The sequence below is a fragment of the Theropithecus gelada genome, chromosome 6 (assembly GCF_003255815.1).
Source record: "Theropithecus gelada isolate Dixy chromosome 6, Tgel_1.0, whole genome shotgun sequence".
Lineage (NCBI taxonomy): Eukaryota > Metazoa > Chordata > Mammalia > Primates > Cercopithecidae > Theropithecus > Theropithecus gelada.
The window spans coordinates 151,141,224-151,156,193 of NC_037673.1; the positions used below are offsets into that span (position 1 = coordinate 151,141,224).

Genomic DNA, 14,970 nt, shown 5'->3' on the forward strand with positions numbered 1-14,970 from the left:
AAAAAACTTTGGCACTATGCAAAGACATAGTAAGGCAAGCTTGTCCAAAGGACGCCTTTGAATGCGTCTTGACACAAATTTGTACTTTCTTAAAACATTGAGATTTTCTTGCAATTTTTGTTCTTTAGGCTCATCAGCTGTCATTAGTGTTAGTGTGTTTTACATGTGGTCCAAGACAATGATTCTTCCATTGTGGCTCAGGGAAGGCAAAAAGACTGGACACCTCTGTAGTGAGCGCTCAGTAATTGATTGCAGTCTAGTGGAGTTGAGATACACACAGAGGCAACCATTTCAGGCTGCAGTGAGTGCCCTGAAGACCTTAAATTGTAGACTGAATTAGAACTTGATCCAGAGTTGCTGGTTTTGTAGCACTTTACATTGGGCAGTCAGGAAGCCTCCTGAGGAGAATTTATATTGAGATCTGTGACTAGGCCTGAGGAATCAGTCATCTTGCTCTTCAACATTGTGACCTTGGGCGAGTCCCTTCCTTCAGTGTCATTTTCTGGACAACTGGAATAATTGTGTCTTTTTGAGATGATTAAGTGAAATCATACATAGACAGCAACTTAGTTTTTGGTACCTAGTCAGTATGCAGTAAAAGGTGATTTTTATTACTGTTCTAACTAGAACCAAATGTGCTCGTTAGAAAAGGCTGGGTTAGGGAGCTGGCACTTGGAGGCCAGGAGCTTTAGTGGCCACTGATATATTTCAGCTGTGTTGATTATTGATCAGCTTTGGACCAGGATTTCAGGGACTGGTACCAGCAGTGGGAGTGGCCACAGCCACCTGAGGGTGGCTGGGTCCACGTCTGGGCAGGGAGAGTGGGAGCACTGGGCCACCTGGGTCACCACAGGCTAAAGATAGTCAGCTGGGGCTGGGTCTGGGCTGGGCCAGGCTGGCCAGCATCATGTGACTGGAGCCTGGCCCACCCTTGCCCCTCCTCCCAGGCCAGCAGCTCCCTTTCAGCGGGAACTCAAGATGGTCTGACCTTCTGAACATTTCTCTCCTTCCCTTTCTCTGCCCACTCCTCTCCCTAAGAATGCCCTTCCGGCCCCTCCTGCATTTCATCTGCAGGTCTAGGGGAAATTTGGGTGGGAGGACTGGGCAGAGAGGCCTCTGAGAGATGGTACCGACAGCAGCAGCTGGTGACCAAGGTGAGGAGGGCTAACATGGCATTCTCTTTACTCCATAGAAGAATGTTCCTGCTTGGGGGCGCTGGGGTCAGTCAGCATGGGAGGAAAGGCCTGTGGGTCTCCAGGCTCCCTTCTATGACTCCACCATATCCCCAGGATGAGTGACAGCTGAAAGTAGCCAGGCTTTTCCGATAATCTGCCCCCAGGCTGGCCTGGGAGGGACAGGCACAGGTGGGTAGTATAACCCAGGCACTCTTCCCTGCCTGCCTCACCCTCCAGATGGTATTGCTGCCTTCCACAGTCAGGGTCCCTGGACACAGGCTCAGGGAGATAGTGGTGGCCTTCCTCATATCTGGGGGCTGAGGGAGGGGCACAATCCATGTCAGCTGGATCCCCCTGAGCAGCCTCTGGGAGAACTGGGAGGAACTGGGAGGTGGGTCTGGAAGGAATGTCTCTTTCCTCATAGGGCTGCTAGTGCCAGAGTTCTGGAGTTAGACTCAAGCTGGGTGTGCTTGGTGGTGGTTTCTCTTGCCTCTCTGGGTAGGGAAACTAGGCACTTCCAACCACTGAAGTGCCACTTGCCCAGCTGTTAGCTTAGGCGTCACTGCAACAGGCTTTGGTTTTCCTCAGTATGTAGAATGATGCCCGGGCATCCCTGCTGTTGAGAAACTGTCCTGTTGGCTACAATAAGGTGGTAACTTATACCCCTTAGCTTCTCTTCCAACTGCTTTTAGTGGTTAAGAGCACAGGTTTTAGAGTCGGACTGCTTGACTCCAAATCCTGTTCTGCTCTTTGCTGGCTGTTATCTTGGCAAATAACCTTTCCACCATGTGTCTTGGGTTCCTCATTTTAAAATGGGACCAATGAAAGAAACTAATTCAGCATGATCAAGATTAAGAGAATCCCTGCCGAGAATTTAAAACAGTGTGTGATGTCTAGTAAATGCTCACTACATATTGTTTACACTTGTCATTAATTGTGCATCTACAATTGGCTGCTAGCATTTCTTGTGCTTTGGTGAGAAATCTAAGTGGTTGAGATCTTTCTTTCTGTCCTCACACCTGTAGACCCAATATTAGTAAGGAGGGTGATGCTGGGGTAGAATGGTAGGTAATGCTCCCAGGGGTTATACAACTGATGAGTGTTGCATTCTGGGCTGAGGTGCAGCACTGATATCAGGCAGTTGGGTTGCCTGTGAGTCAAAGCTGGGCTAGGGCCTGCATTCCTCTGGGAGCCAGCAGTTTCTAGGACACTAGCAGTTTCTCTGTACTTGGGAGGGCCCCAGCTGAAGGTTAAGGGTTGAGGCTGTAACCTCAGGAATTAGCACTTGACAAGCAAAGCCTCTTCTGGTGTGAAGTCACCATTCATTAAACAAGTGTCTGCTGTGTTGCCAGGCCCTGAGCTAGACACTGGGGTAGTGCTGTGAAAGCAGCCCTGTGGTCCCTACTCTCAGGGAACGGGCAGATAAGTAACCAACCAGTTAACGTTTACAGTACCGTGGGAGCACATAGCAGGGTACTTCACCAGACTTGAAGTCTGGGAGGTCTCCCCCAAGGAGGTCGACCTAATGGCCAGGTGTATGGTAGCAGATGGGTGAGTGTGAATGTAATACAGCCCCTAAACCCAACAGATTACCTTGTTCCTCAAGGTAGTAGTTCTTAGCTCTCTGGTAAACTCAGCCTTTTCAGATGCCAATCTCCAAGAGATGATACCAGTCCCCAAATAAGCATTTGGTCTTCCTAATTTTCCTGGCAGTGCTCAGGGCTGAAATCTGGTAGTCTTTCTAGTCACCCACTCTGGGTACTGAAGGCTTTCTTTGGATAGCTCTGCCTTTTTTCACCTTTCACGCACCAGTCCCTCAGTTTTAATTCTAGCTTCTTCCTGCCTCTTACCAGCTTTTTTTACTGTGACCTATGAGTTTGAATCACCCATGTGCTTTCTACCTGTTGGTTGAACCAAGTTCTTGCTCCTCAGACCTTCACATCTGGAACCTCTGGGTAGCTTTTGTTTCAAAAGTTCAGCAGCCTTAGGATCTTTTGAGAACAAGACAGTAGTGAAAACACCTTTAAATCTTTTTACCTGACTGTGTACAGGCCAGAGTTACGGGTTTAGTAAGCTGAGAGAGACTCCTTGAGCCTGGGCTGTTTTCCTTTTCTGTACTGAGTACAAAGTGGAATGACCAAATTTCAGCTGAAAGGGAACTTTCTCAGCCTTCTCCATGTTCTTCCTTCCTCCCTAACAAAGCAGGGCTTTATGTCAAAGCACCTCTGGGGGACCTGTGGTAAATTCCCCCATCTTTCTATCCCCATTTTAAACTACAAAGTTCGGAAGCCTTCCTTTCCTGGGGAAACTTGCCCTGGGGCCCAGGTGCCTCCTGTCTCTGGAGGGCAATGTGGTGGTGTGGTGTCCCCACCCAGTGGGCATGGATTACCACTCAGAAGAGCCAGGTGAGGGGAGGGCCTCATTGGCAGTCTGGACTGGATGAATTGAACCAGTTGATCCCTAAGAGAAATTTTTCCCATACGTTCTGATTCTTTCATTTTGAGAGATGATTTGGTGTATCTCCCCGCCATCCCCATCTCTCTCAGAGTGAGGGTGGTGATTGCTTGGAAATAGTAAGCTTCCTTTGTGAATTGTAATATTAGCATTTGTTGGGCATTTATTGTGTGCTAGGTACTCTTACTGTGCGCTGTTCATTTAACTGTTCCAGCAGCCATGTAACTGTGACTTCAATTTTACAGAGGAAGGTGAAGTTCAGAGGGACCCTGTGAGGAGCAGAGTAGGTAGGGACTCCACCCTAAGTCCATCCCATAGCAAAGTCCACGTGCTTAATGGGGCCCTCTGACTTTCCTAGGTGGTCTTTGAATGAGGGGGTGTTAGACACACTTGAAAATAGAGGCTCAAAGAATCTCGGGGTTAGACAGTCAAGGTCGTGTGGTCATCAAGCAGTCCACTTTACAGAGGAGCCGCCATCCCTACTCCAAGCATCCCAGTTAGTAATTCCTCTCTGCCCTGCCATTCCTTAGCTCCCACCTTCTACCCCTCATTTCTCTTCATCCCTCATTAGCAGTAGTATCATTAGCTCCCTGCTTGACACTCAAAATAACCTTAAGTAATCCAAGTGAAAATAGTGGGTTTGCCATGCAGATAGTTGCCAGAAAAGCCCTCGAGTGTCCTCACGACCACCACATTCAGATTGCTTCTTACACATAGCAATTTTGGTATGCTTCACTTTTATTTTATTTTATTTTTTTTGAGATGGAGTTTTGCTCTTGTCACCCAAGCTGGAGTGCAGTGGTGCGATCTCAGCTCACTGCAACCTCCGCCTCCCAGGTTCAAGCAATTCTCCTGCCTCAGCCTCCTGATTAGCTGGGAATACAGGTGCATGCCACCATGCCCGGCTAATTTTTTGTATTTTTAGTTACAGGCAGCATTTCACCATGTTGGCCAGGCCAGTCTGAAACTCCTGACCTCAGGTAATCTGCCAGCCTCGGCCTCCCAAAGTGCTGGGATTACAGGCATGGGCCACTGCACCCGGCCGGTATGCTTCATTTTTAACAAAGGCGTGTGTGTATTTAAGAAGCCCCTGGACCCCCTGGAACTAGAATTACCAGAATTAGTACTGACTCCTGGCTATAGTCCTTTGGGACAGAAGGTGGTTTTCCTTCTCTTCCAGATACCCTTTAGGCTCTGGTTTGCCTTAGTTGAGGAAGAAGACCCTCCTAGGGACTCTGTGTGCCATCCTCCCTCCTACAATCTGGGCCTCAGAGACCTATGGGTGGATAAGCTGCTGGGCCCAGTCATCAGTAGCTGTTTACTCAGAAAAACCAGGGAAGTGCTCTTAGATTACACTAAGAAGGTTTTTGACCCATTCCTCACCAGTAGACACATGGAAACCACTGGGCTTCATGGAATTTCTGGTGAGCTGTGGAGGAGCTTTGGCAAGGGAGTCAAGATTTATAGCTTCTCATCTTAGCTCTGCAGCTAGTCTTGAGGAAGTCCCTTCCCTTTTTCCGGCCTCAGTTCCCTATCTACAAATTGAGTGGATTGGAGCTATGGTCCTGTCGTTCTATAATTGTTTTCTTCTTTTTTTTTTTTTTTTTTTGAGACGGAGTTTCACTCGTGTTGCCCAGGCTGGAGTGCAGTGGTGCAATTTCTGTCACCACAACCTCCTGCCTCCCGGATTCAAGCGATTCTCCCACGTCAGCCTCCCAAGTAGCTGGAATTACAGGCATGCGCCATCACACCTGGCTAATTTTGTAATTTTAGTGGAGACGGGGTTTCTTCAAGTTGTTCAGGCTGGTCTCGAACTCCCGACCTCAGGTGATCCGCCCACCTCAGCCTCCCAAAGTGCTGGGATTACAGGTGTGAGCCACCATGCCCAGCTATAACTGTTTTCTTGACCAAGTGAATGGTGTTTCCTGACTGGGCGTTGGGTCAGTGGCAGCAGGCATGCAGGTTTCAGAATGCAGGGGTAGAAGGAGGAGAATTATCCCCTGATTTGGTTGGGATGGTGCTAGACATGGGGATTGGTGCCTGTGCAAAGGATTGGTTTGCATTGGCAGCCATTACAGATGCCAGGCCCAGCTGAACCTGTATATTCTGTGTGTGCGTGTGTGTACCTGTGTGCACACCTGCTCTAGTGGGTTACCTGGTGAGGGTTGGTGGCTGAGACAGATACTTGAAGTCATCAGAAAGCCTAGTCTTCTTTCTGGTCTCTTGCAGGGTCTGACAGCAGCTTATCTGAACCCTTCTGGGTTTCCTTGAAGCCCAATAGGCTTTTAACAAATCTGTGAATTTTAGATTTTAAAGGCAGAAGTGGCTCTTGCTTCCCAGTGGATTTTTCTGCCTTTCTGGGGGCTTTTTTCTACTTGTCAGGGGCAACCTGAAGCCCCACCTGGGAGCAGAGAAAGAATGGCACCATGGGTTTTCAGGACAGAGGAATCTGGGGATGGACCTTTTTCAACAAACTCACACAGGACTAATTTAAGAATATTCATGTGTATGCTTAGACTGTATTCTCATCAGCTTGGGATTGGTGGCAGAGTAGGGAATTGGTGAGGTCTTTTCATGGCGGGAGGGCTCCCAAAATGTTGATTGGAGGCTGAGCTTTCTATACTTTACCGTCTTCTTTTGTGATCAAACAATGATTTGACTTTGCCTGGACTTTTTAAGGAAAAGTCTTCAGGAATACCTTGCCCTCTGCACCTGATTCCTCTTTATAACATCCTGTTAGTGAAGTTGGTGGTGGTGGTACACAGGCCCTTTGGCCTGCTCTCCTGGTAGCAGGCACACAGTGTTGCTGGGTACTGGGAGAAGTGATTACCAGCCATAGTGCAGGTATACACGAACCTGGCCCTGGTTTGAAGCAAACACAGATTTTATCAGGGGACTAGATGGTATTAGGCTCATCCAGGCTAACCCAGAAGTTGCAGGAGTGTGGGTGCAGAATGGCCCCTTGGGCCTAAGAACTCTATCTTCTTGGAACTGAGATTTTCTGGTTCACCATCGCCCTGCGCTGGGGGTGTGGGATGCTGTTGGCTGGGTTCCACAGCTCCAGCTCTCGAAGGCACGTGGGGTATCTTGAGGGGGTAGTGGCTCTGGTAGGGGGTGGAAGCCCATGTCTGTCTGTTGAAAAACTGAAGTCCCTGTAAATGTTATATTTAATTCCTGGTAGTTCTTACATGTCCTTCTAGAGTTTGTACTGTATGTGTGTGCATGTGCACATTTTTGTTTTACAAGAAGGATTTTTTAAAAACTTCAGCCAGGCGTGGTGGCTCACGCCTATAATCCCAGCACTTTGGGAGGCTGAGGCAGGCAGGTTACTTGAGGTCAGGCATTTGAGACTGGCCTGGCCAACATGGTGAAACCCATCTCTACTAAAAATACAAAAATGAACCGGGCATGGTGGCGTGCACTTGTAGTCCCAGCTACTTGGGAGGCTGAGACAGGAGAATCGCTTGAACCTGGGAGGTGGAGGTTGTACTGAGCCGAGATGGCACCACTGCACTCCAGGCTGGGCAACAGAGCGAGACTCTGTCTCAAAACAAACACTTTTTTTTTTTTTTGGAAACAGAGTCTTGCTCCGTCACCCAGGCTGGAGTGCAATGGTGTGATCTCGGCTCACTGCAACCCCCGCCTCCTGAGTTCAAGTGATTCTCCTGCCTCAGCCTCCCAAGTAGCTGGGATTACAGGTGCCCAACACCAAGCCCAGCTAATTTTTTGTATTTTTAATAGAGTAGAGACGGGGCTTCGCCATGTTGGCCAGGCTGGTCTCAAACTCCTGACCTCAGGTGATCCACCTCACCTGCTTTGGCCCCCCAAAGTGCTGGGATTACAGGCATGAGCCACTGCGCCTGGCCACAAACAAACTTTTCATTTGTTGTGTCCGTCTTTTTTATATTAGTAGAGATCATTGTCTTTTTAATGACTCTTCTAAAAATGGATGAACTTTAGTCAGTCCCCTATTTTGGGGTATGTAGGTTGTTTTCCATTTTTTGCAGTTATAGATAATATTTTAGTAGGACATCTCTGTACATAACTCTTGTTTAATTTGTATCATTAGGATAAATTCTTAGAGGTAGGACTGTTGAGTCAAGTGGGAGTCCACTTTTTCGTTGGAAACTGAGAAGACAAAATCATTCCTGAGCAGCTGGCCTGGTGTGGTCCCTAGATTTCTTGATGGCTCACTTAGGGTTTTTACTTTGCCTTCCCAATGATCACTAGTCCTGGTCTGCTCACATCAGACTTCTAGAATATTAGGGCCACAAATGATCTTTCAGACATCTGCCATGATTCAGGAACCCTGAATTATAGTGCTGACTCTGGTGACATGGACTTCTTTCTCCAGGCCTCAATTTCTGTTAAAGAACTATTCTCTCTAAGGGCCTCCCACCTGAGGCTGGACTCCTGGGGTTTTGGCTGCTGGCTGCTGGCTCCTGGCTCTTTGCATAATCTTGCTTTCTATGACTTCTTTAGAAATGGGCTGGTAAAATTGTTACTGGTGTTTGAGCATATGTCTTTCCCCTCTCTACTGTGTCTTTCTCCTTTGGGAACTTGCAGGTTGCTTGGTGGAGTGGGGACGGTGATGAGGGTGAGGAGCTGGCAGTAGCCCCATCACATGGGCTTTGCATTACTAACTCTCCCTTCTTGTTCCCATAGAACACTCTGCTCCAGCCAAAGTGGTGAGGGCAGCTGTTCCTAAACAGCGCAAAGGCAGCAAGGTAAGGAATCAGAGTGGGCAACCCAAGGGGACTTTCTGGAGGTGGTGGCCTCTTTCCTGTTCTAGTGAATGCTCCTGGACTGCCAACAAGTTCTGGATTGTCTGTGAATTCTGGGGGAGCTCCTTCTGGGTAATCCATTGTGAGTGGTCCTGGTGAACAGACTGATGTGGCCTCTGATCTCTTGGTGAAGCTTGGGTTGGGGGCTGAATAGCAAAGGCAGGGTCACTCCTGGGGCCCTCATAGTGTATGTTCCCTGCAGGTTGGTGACTTTGGAGATGCAATCAACTGGCCCACACCTGGAGAGATAGCCCACAAGAGTGTTCAGGTGAGTCTTTGTGGAAGGATAGGCAGGTTTGAACTCTGTTGACATACACACATTTAGCTCATCAAGCTTCCAGAGAGCCTTAGCTCTAACCTTTCTCAGTTTTCTTTTTTTTTTTTCCCCCGACAGAGTTTCACTCTTTTTGCCCAGGTTGGAGTGCAGTGGCACAATCTCAGCTCACTGTAACTTCCACCTCCTGGGTTCAAGTAATTCTCCTGCCTCAGCCTCCCAAGTAGCTGTGATTACAGGCACTCACCACCACGACTGGCTAGTTTTGTATTTTTAGCAGAGATAAGGTTTCACCATGTTGGTCAGGCTGGTATTGAACTCCTCACCTCAAGTGATCTGCCTGCCTCAGCCTCCCAAAGTGCTAGGATTACAGGTATAAGCCACCGTGCCTCCTGGCCTCTCAGTTTTCTTTTCTTTTTTTTGAGATGGAGTCTCGCTCAGTCACTAGGCTTGAGTGCAATGGTGTGATCTTAGCTCACTGCAACCTCTGCCTCCCAGGTTCAAGTGATTCTCCCGCCTCAGCCTCCTGAGTAGCTGGGATTACAGGCACCTACTGTCATGCCTGACTAATTTTTGTATTTTTTAGAGACGGGTTTCACCATGTTGGCTAGGCTGGTCTTGAACTCCTGACCTCAGGTGATCTGCCCGCCTCGGCTTCCCAAAGTGCTGGGATTACAGGCGTAAGCCACAGTGCCCAGTCCGCCAGCCTCTCAGTTTTCTAAATGGAGTGGTTAATACAATCTGAGCAACATTGAAATAGCTAAGAACTGGCATCATTTGAACCTTTGCTTTGTGTCAGAGACTGCCAAGTACAGTTTTCCTTTGTTATACATGGCGGGGCTGGTGGCAGGTGTTGGTTCCGGGACCCCTGTGTATACCAAAATCTTTGCATACTCAAGTCCTACATATATGAAAAGTTGGCCTTCTGTGTATACAGGTTTCACATCCTGCTAATACTGTATTTTTGATCTGCATTTGGTTTTTTAAAGTCCTGGATATAAGTGGACCCACACAGTTCAAAGCCATTTTATTCAAGGGTCACCTGAATTGCCTGTTCGTCATCTCATCTAACCCTCACAGTGACTCTGAGATAGGTCCGTTTATAATTCCCATTTTACAGATGAAGCTGCTGAGACTTGCAGAGGTTAATTACTAGCCCTTGATGGCCAAGTGGGGATTGGAAGTCAGGTGTGTTGTATTATTCCCCAGCCTGTGTTCTCCATCACTACGCTTGGGTTTTCTGAGTGAAGTAGGAGAGTGGTCATTAGGCCAAGCACCGACCTCCAGACCACATGTCTTGGGGAAGCTTATAAAATTCTCTTGGGCCCTAGCAAAGAGAGGACTCCTAGTCAGTTCTCTTCTTCCCAGCACTTTTGTTCTGGGCCAATGGCTTAGAGTCTTTACTGACTGGCTGTGGCCGCTTTTACTTCACAGACAGAGTTGTTGTTCATAGGCCAGAGGGCATCTCTTCCTTCCCACAGACGACCTAGACAACATGGCCCTATTGCAGGGAATAATTTTGCCCGCGTGAGCCTCAGCACTGCTGTCCTGAAGGTTGTCTCTGTCACTTAGACTTGGAAGCTGGAGAGATAAGTTGCCTTTCCACCTTCTGGCCTATTTGACCATGCTTCCCAGTGAAACCATTTCAGGTGTGAAAATGACCTTAGAATACATCCTGTCCAGCCTGCCATTGCATGCTGTGGCTCCTGCCTGCCTTTCTAGTGACAGGGAGTGCCTTCCCTCCTATACCACGAGGCACTCACACTCACCTCCCTGTTACTTTACTTCCTGCTGTAGCCACAGTCCCACAAGCCTCAGCCTGCCCGTAAACTGCCACCCAAGAAGGACATGAAGGAACAGGAGAAAGGAGAAGGGAGTGATAGTAAGGAGAGTCCAAAAACCAAATCGGACGAATCAGGGGAGGAAAAGAATGGAGATGAGGATTGCCAGCGAGGCGGACAGAAGAAGAAAGGTGAGTGACTGGGAGCAGATCTTGGGAGAAAGTGGCAGGGTAGAACTGTGAAATGTTAGGACTCCAGGGGACTGCTGGAGGAGTTTTAGGTACCCCCTCTGAAAAGTCAGAGGGGAACTGATGGATGTAGGCTGGTGAGACAGCAGTCTTCAACCATCTGTCATTAATCAGTCCCTCCTCTCAAACACAAGAGTTTTCAAAAAACCTGCTGAAAATTTGGCTTCTTTAATGCTGATCTAGAGTAACCATGGTTTAAACAAGATAAAACCTTCTTTGATGTAACAGCTTGCTGTAAATATGCCAGGCCTGGTATGGCAACTCCTGAATCCCTTCAGCTTGCTGTGGTACACTGGCTCTTCATATGATCACTGATGGCTTCCTGTTTCCTTCTCCTTCTAGCTAGGAGGAAAGGAAGAGGGAAGGATGGCCCCTTTCCTTTTAGGGACTCAACCTGGAGTTGGTTACTTCAGCTTAACTCTCACAGGCAGTGTTTTGGCACCTGTCTATAGGGAGTCTGGAAAGCATGGTCTTCATTCTGGGCTGCCATGTGTCTGACTCCTGAAGGGGATTCTGTGGCCATGGAGACACTGATCGTAGGAGTTAACGAGGAGTCTCTAACACACTGAGGGCCACTGACCAGCTTATTTTAGAGATGAAAAAGAGGGCTAATGTGTGGGAAAGGGATCTGCCCAAGGTAACCAGATTGTGATTTGGGCCCAAGTACAGGGCAGAAGAGGAGGAGTAGGTAGAGCTGGCTAGGAGTGGCCTCTCCCTCAAGCCTTTCTCATGTGCCCGTGCTGTCTCCCAGGAAACAAACACAAGTGGGTTCCGTTACAAATAGACATGAAGCCTGAAGTACCCAGAGAGAAACTGGTTTCACGCCCCACTCGCCCGCCGGAACCTAGACACATACCTGCCAATCGCGGAGATATCAAAGGTATGCACTACCCACTATGGAGGGCCTGGACTTGGGAGACACCCTCAGGCCTGACCTGGTACCCCTCTCCCCATAGGGTCTGAGTCTGCCACCTACGTGCCCGTGGCCCCCCCCACCCCAGCCTGGCAACCAGAGATCAAACCGGAGCCTGCCTGGCACGACCAGGATGAGACATCGAGTGTGAAGAGTGATGGGGCTGGTGGGGCGCGGGCTTCCTTCCGTGGCCGTGGACGGGGGCGTGGTCGCGGCCGGGGACGCGGCCGGGGTGGCACTCGAAGTACGTGAGGCCCCTTTGGGCTCCGGGATGTCCAAGGGTGTGCAGCGGGGGTGGTGGGCAGGAATCTCCTCTCCCTCATGGCACCCATTTCCCCCATAGCCCATTTTGACTACCAGTTTGGCTACCGAAAGTTTGATGGTGTGGAGGGACCTCGTACGCCCAAGTACATGAACAACATCACCTACTACTTTGACAATGTCAGCAGCACCGAGCTTTACAGCGTGGATCAGGAACTGCTCAAAGACTACATCAAGCGCCAGATGTGAGTGCGCGGAAGCCTTCTTACCCTGGAGGAATAAGTGAGAGGTTAGGGGTTGCTAGAGTGTAGTAGCTGGGCAGGCCCTTCTGGTGCTTAGCAGCAGTTTCAGCCTCAGGCTGAAAAGATAGCTTTTCTCATTGTTTATTACAGAAGTGATAACCACATTCTCATTGTTTATTACAGAAGTAGTACAACATTTACCTTAAGAAAATTAGAAACTACACCATTACAAAAGGAAGGAAAATACTTAGAATCTACCCCCTTCTGTGCTTCCATTTGTAATGACAACATTGACAGAATACTAATGAACATTTATTGGATCCTTACTGTTGGCCAGCCTCAATGTTAAGTGTTTTAGAGGCATTGTCTTAGTCCTGCAATTCTTATCTGTTGAATTCCTGTGAGCTGAGTCTTTTAGCCCCAATTTATAGACAAGCATACTGGCCCAGTAATTTGCACAGAATCTCACAGCTAGTAAGTAACAAAGCACAGATTTAAATCCTTTTCTGTCCTTTTGTTCTTAACCACTCCGATATATTGTCTCTCAGTCCAGTAAGGAAGTCATGTAAGAAAATAAATGGTTGTAATAAAGTGTTTGTAAGTGTTTTAGGAGCAGAAGGGAAAGTGACCAATAATATTTGGACTGGAATTTAAAGGAGGATGAGGAGTTGGCAGGCATGCCAAGGGGCTTAGGGCAGAGGGAGTGATTTGACCCAAGCAAGGTAGGGTGCCATGAAGGGATCACATCATTTCTTTTCGGCCCTCAATACTGTTGGTATATAAGATAGCGATGGGCTAGGTCAGAGGCTGTGTGAGATTGCTGGGATGTGTAGCAGAAGAAGGAAGGCATGCTCATAAAACTGATGCAGCAATCCCTCGGTGATAACTACTTCTTCCCTCCACTTAGTGAATACTACTTCAGCGTGGACAATTTAGAGCGAGACTTCTTCCTGCGAAGGAAAATGGATGCTGATGGTTTCCTACCTATCACCCTTATTGCTTCCTTCCACCGAGTGCAGGCCCTTACCACTGACATTTCACTCATCTTTGCGGTATGTCTTCCTCCCTGGAGCTGGGATGCAGGGGAAAGAAAGGTCCTTAGGGAGCCAGAGTTTGGGCCAAGGCAGAAAGCCCTGGAAGAGTCATGATCTGATGAAGTCTCAAGGCTTGGCTAGTCTCCTCCTCTCCCTCCTTCCTTTCTCTCTCGCTCATTATGGAAAATGTCAGACACTTACAAAAGTACAGTAGTATAATGAGCCCATCATCAGCTTCAGCAAGTATCAGTTTATGGCTAATCTTATTCCATCTGTACCCTCATCTGTTTATTCTCACATACTACATTGAAGAAAATCCTAGAAAACCTGGCATTTTGTTTACAAATATTTCAGTATAGATTTCTAAAAGATAGACTTGTTAAAAGAAAATAGCCACGATATATCATTATACCTAAAAATATTAACAGTTCCTTAATATCATCAAATATTTAGTCAGTTCCGATTCACCCCAGTTGGCTGTATATATATATATGTTTTATATATAGTTTGTGAGAATCAGAATCCAAATAAGACCTATAGGCTGGGTGCAGTGGCTCACACCTAATAATGCCAGCACTTGGGGAGGCCAAGGGGAGGGTCATGTGAGCCCAGGAGTTCGAGATCAGCCTGGGTAACATAGCAGGACCCCGTCTCTACAAAAAAACAAACAAGACCTGTGTATTGTCTTATTAAGTCTCGTGCCTCTATTTTTCTTTTTCTTTGCTGTTTATTATTTGAATAGACTAAGTTATACATCCTGTAGAATTTTCCACAGGGCACAGGGGTGTCATTTTAACATGTTCATCTGTACTCCAAGTTTTTTGTAAATTGGTGATCTAGAGGCCTGATGAGATTCACATTTTGAAGTTTTTTGCCCTCCTTGTCAAGAACACTTTATCATAATGATGTGTTTTCTCTCAGTTGGCACATAACATTTCATGTGATTGTCTCTTGTGATATAAGCTGCCAGCAGTGCCTTTAGGATTGCAAAATGACAACATACTGATTATATCAATTGGTCTTCATTTATTAGGTGGGATACCTCTTCAAGAAGTAACTTTGCCTCTACTGTTCAGTTACCAAGAGGTATAGTTTGTACAGGAAGGGCAGATTAATGTTTGATCTTCCTCCCTTTGTTAGCCATATTTATTTCGGTCTATTACAGTTAATGGATTGGATCAAATTGTCCCATCTTTGGTCAGTGGGACCCTCCACATTTCCTGCCCTAGATGTGGAATTGGCCACTTTTAAAAGGAACTCTAGTTCCTTTCTTTTGAGAAATGCTATTTAGATACCAGTCTGGGTTATAGGGGTGCTTTGTTGCTACTTGGTTGGTCATTCTTTCTAGATGATTTTTTTGTTTTTTTGGTGAGATAAAATACATTATGGGGTTATTCTGGTATTTTCTTTCTTTCTTTCTTTCTTTTGAGACAGAGTTTCACTGTTGTTGCCCAGGCTGGAGTGCAGTGGCACAGTCTCAGCTCACTGCAACCTCCACCTCCCGGGTTTAAGCAATTCTCCTGCCTCAGCCTTCCAAGTAGCTGGTATTACAGGCATGCACCACCACGCCCAGGTTATTTTGTATTTCTCGTAGAGATGGGGTTTCACCATGTTGGCCAGGTGTCGAACTACTGACCTCCGGTGATCCACCCACCTCGGCCTCCCAAAGTGCTGGGATTACAGGTGGGAGCTACCGCGCCCGACCTATTCTGGTATTTTCTATTAAAGGGTCTTTACTTAACCTTGTGGGTGTTTTATTTTACCTACTCCTTTATCCCATGCCCATAATATTAATTCCTAATGA

The 14,970-nt window shown here is 47.5% G+C and overlaps 1 protein-coding gene across 3 annotated transcripts in view; it reads left to right on the forward strand.

Moving 5' to 3' along the window:
• LARP1 (La ribonucleoprotein domain family member 1) overlaps positions 1 to 14,970 on the forward strand; it is a 106,837-nt gene that overhangs the window by 71,179 nt on the left and 20,688 nt on the right. For all 3 annotated transcript variants that reach the window (XM_025389335.1, XM_025389333.1, XM_025389334.1), the window contains exons 2-8: positions 8,295 to 8,356; positions 8,616 to 8,681; positions 10,485 to 10,659; positions 11,468 to 11,596; positions 11,673 to 11,873; positions 11,973 to 12,135; positions 13,040 to 13,184. In XM_025389335.1, the coding sequence (XP_025245120.1) occupies positions 8,295 to 8,356; positions 8,616 to 8,681; positions 10,485 to 10,659; positions 11,468 to 11,596; positions 11,673 to 11,873; positions 11,973 to 12,135; positions 13,040 to 13,184 (941 nt within the window). The remainder of the gene's footprint in view (positions 1 to 8,294; positions 8,357 to 8,615; positions 8,682 to 10,484; positions 10,660 to 11,467; positions 11,597 to 11,672; positions 11,874 to 11,972; positions 12,136 to 13,039; positions 13,185 to 14,970) is intronic.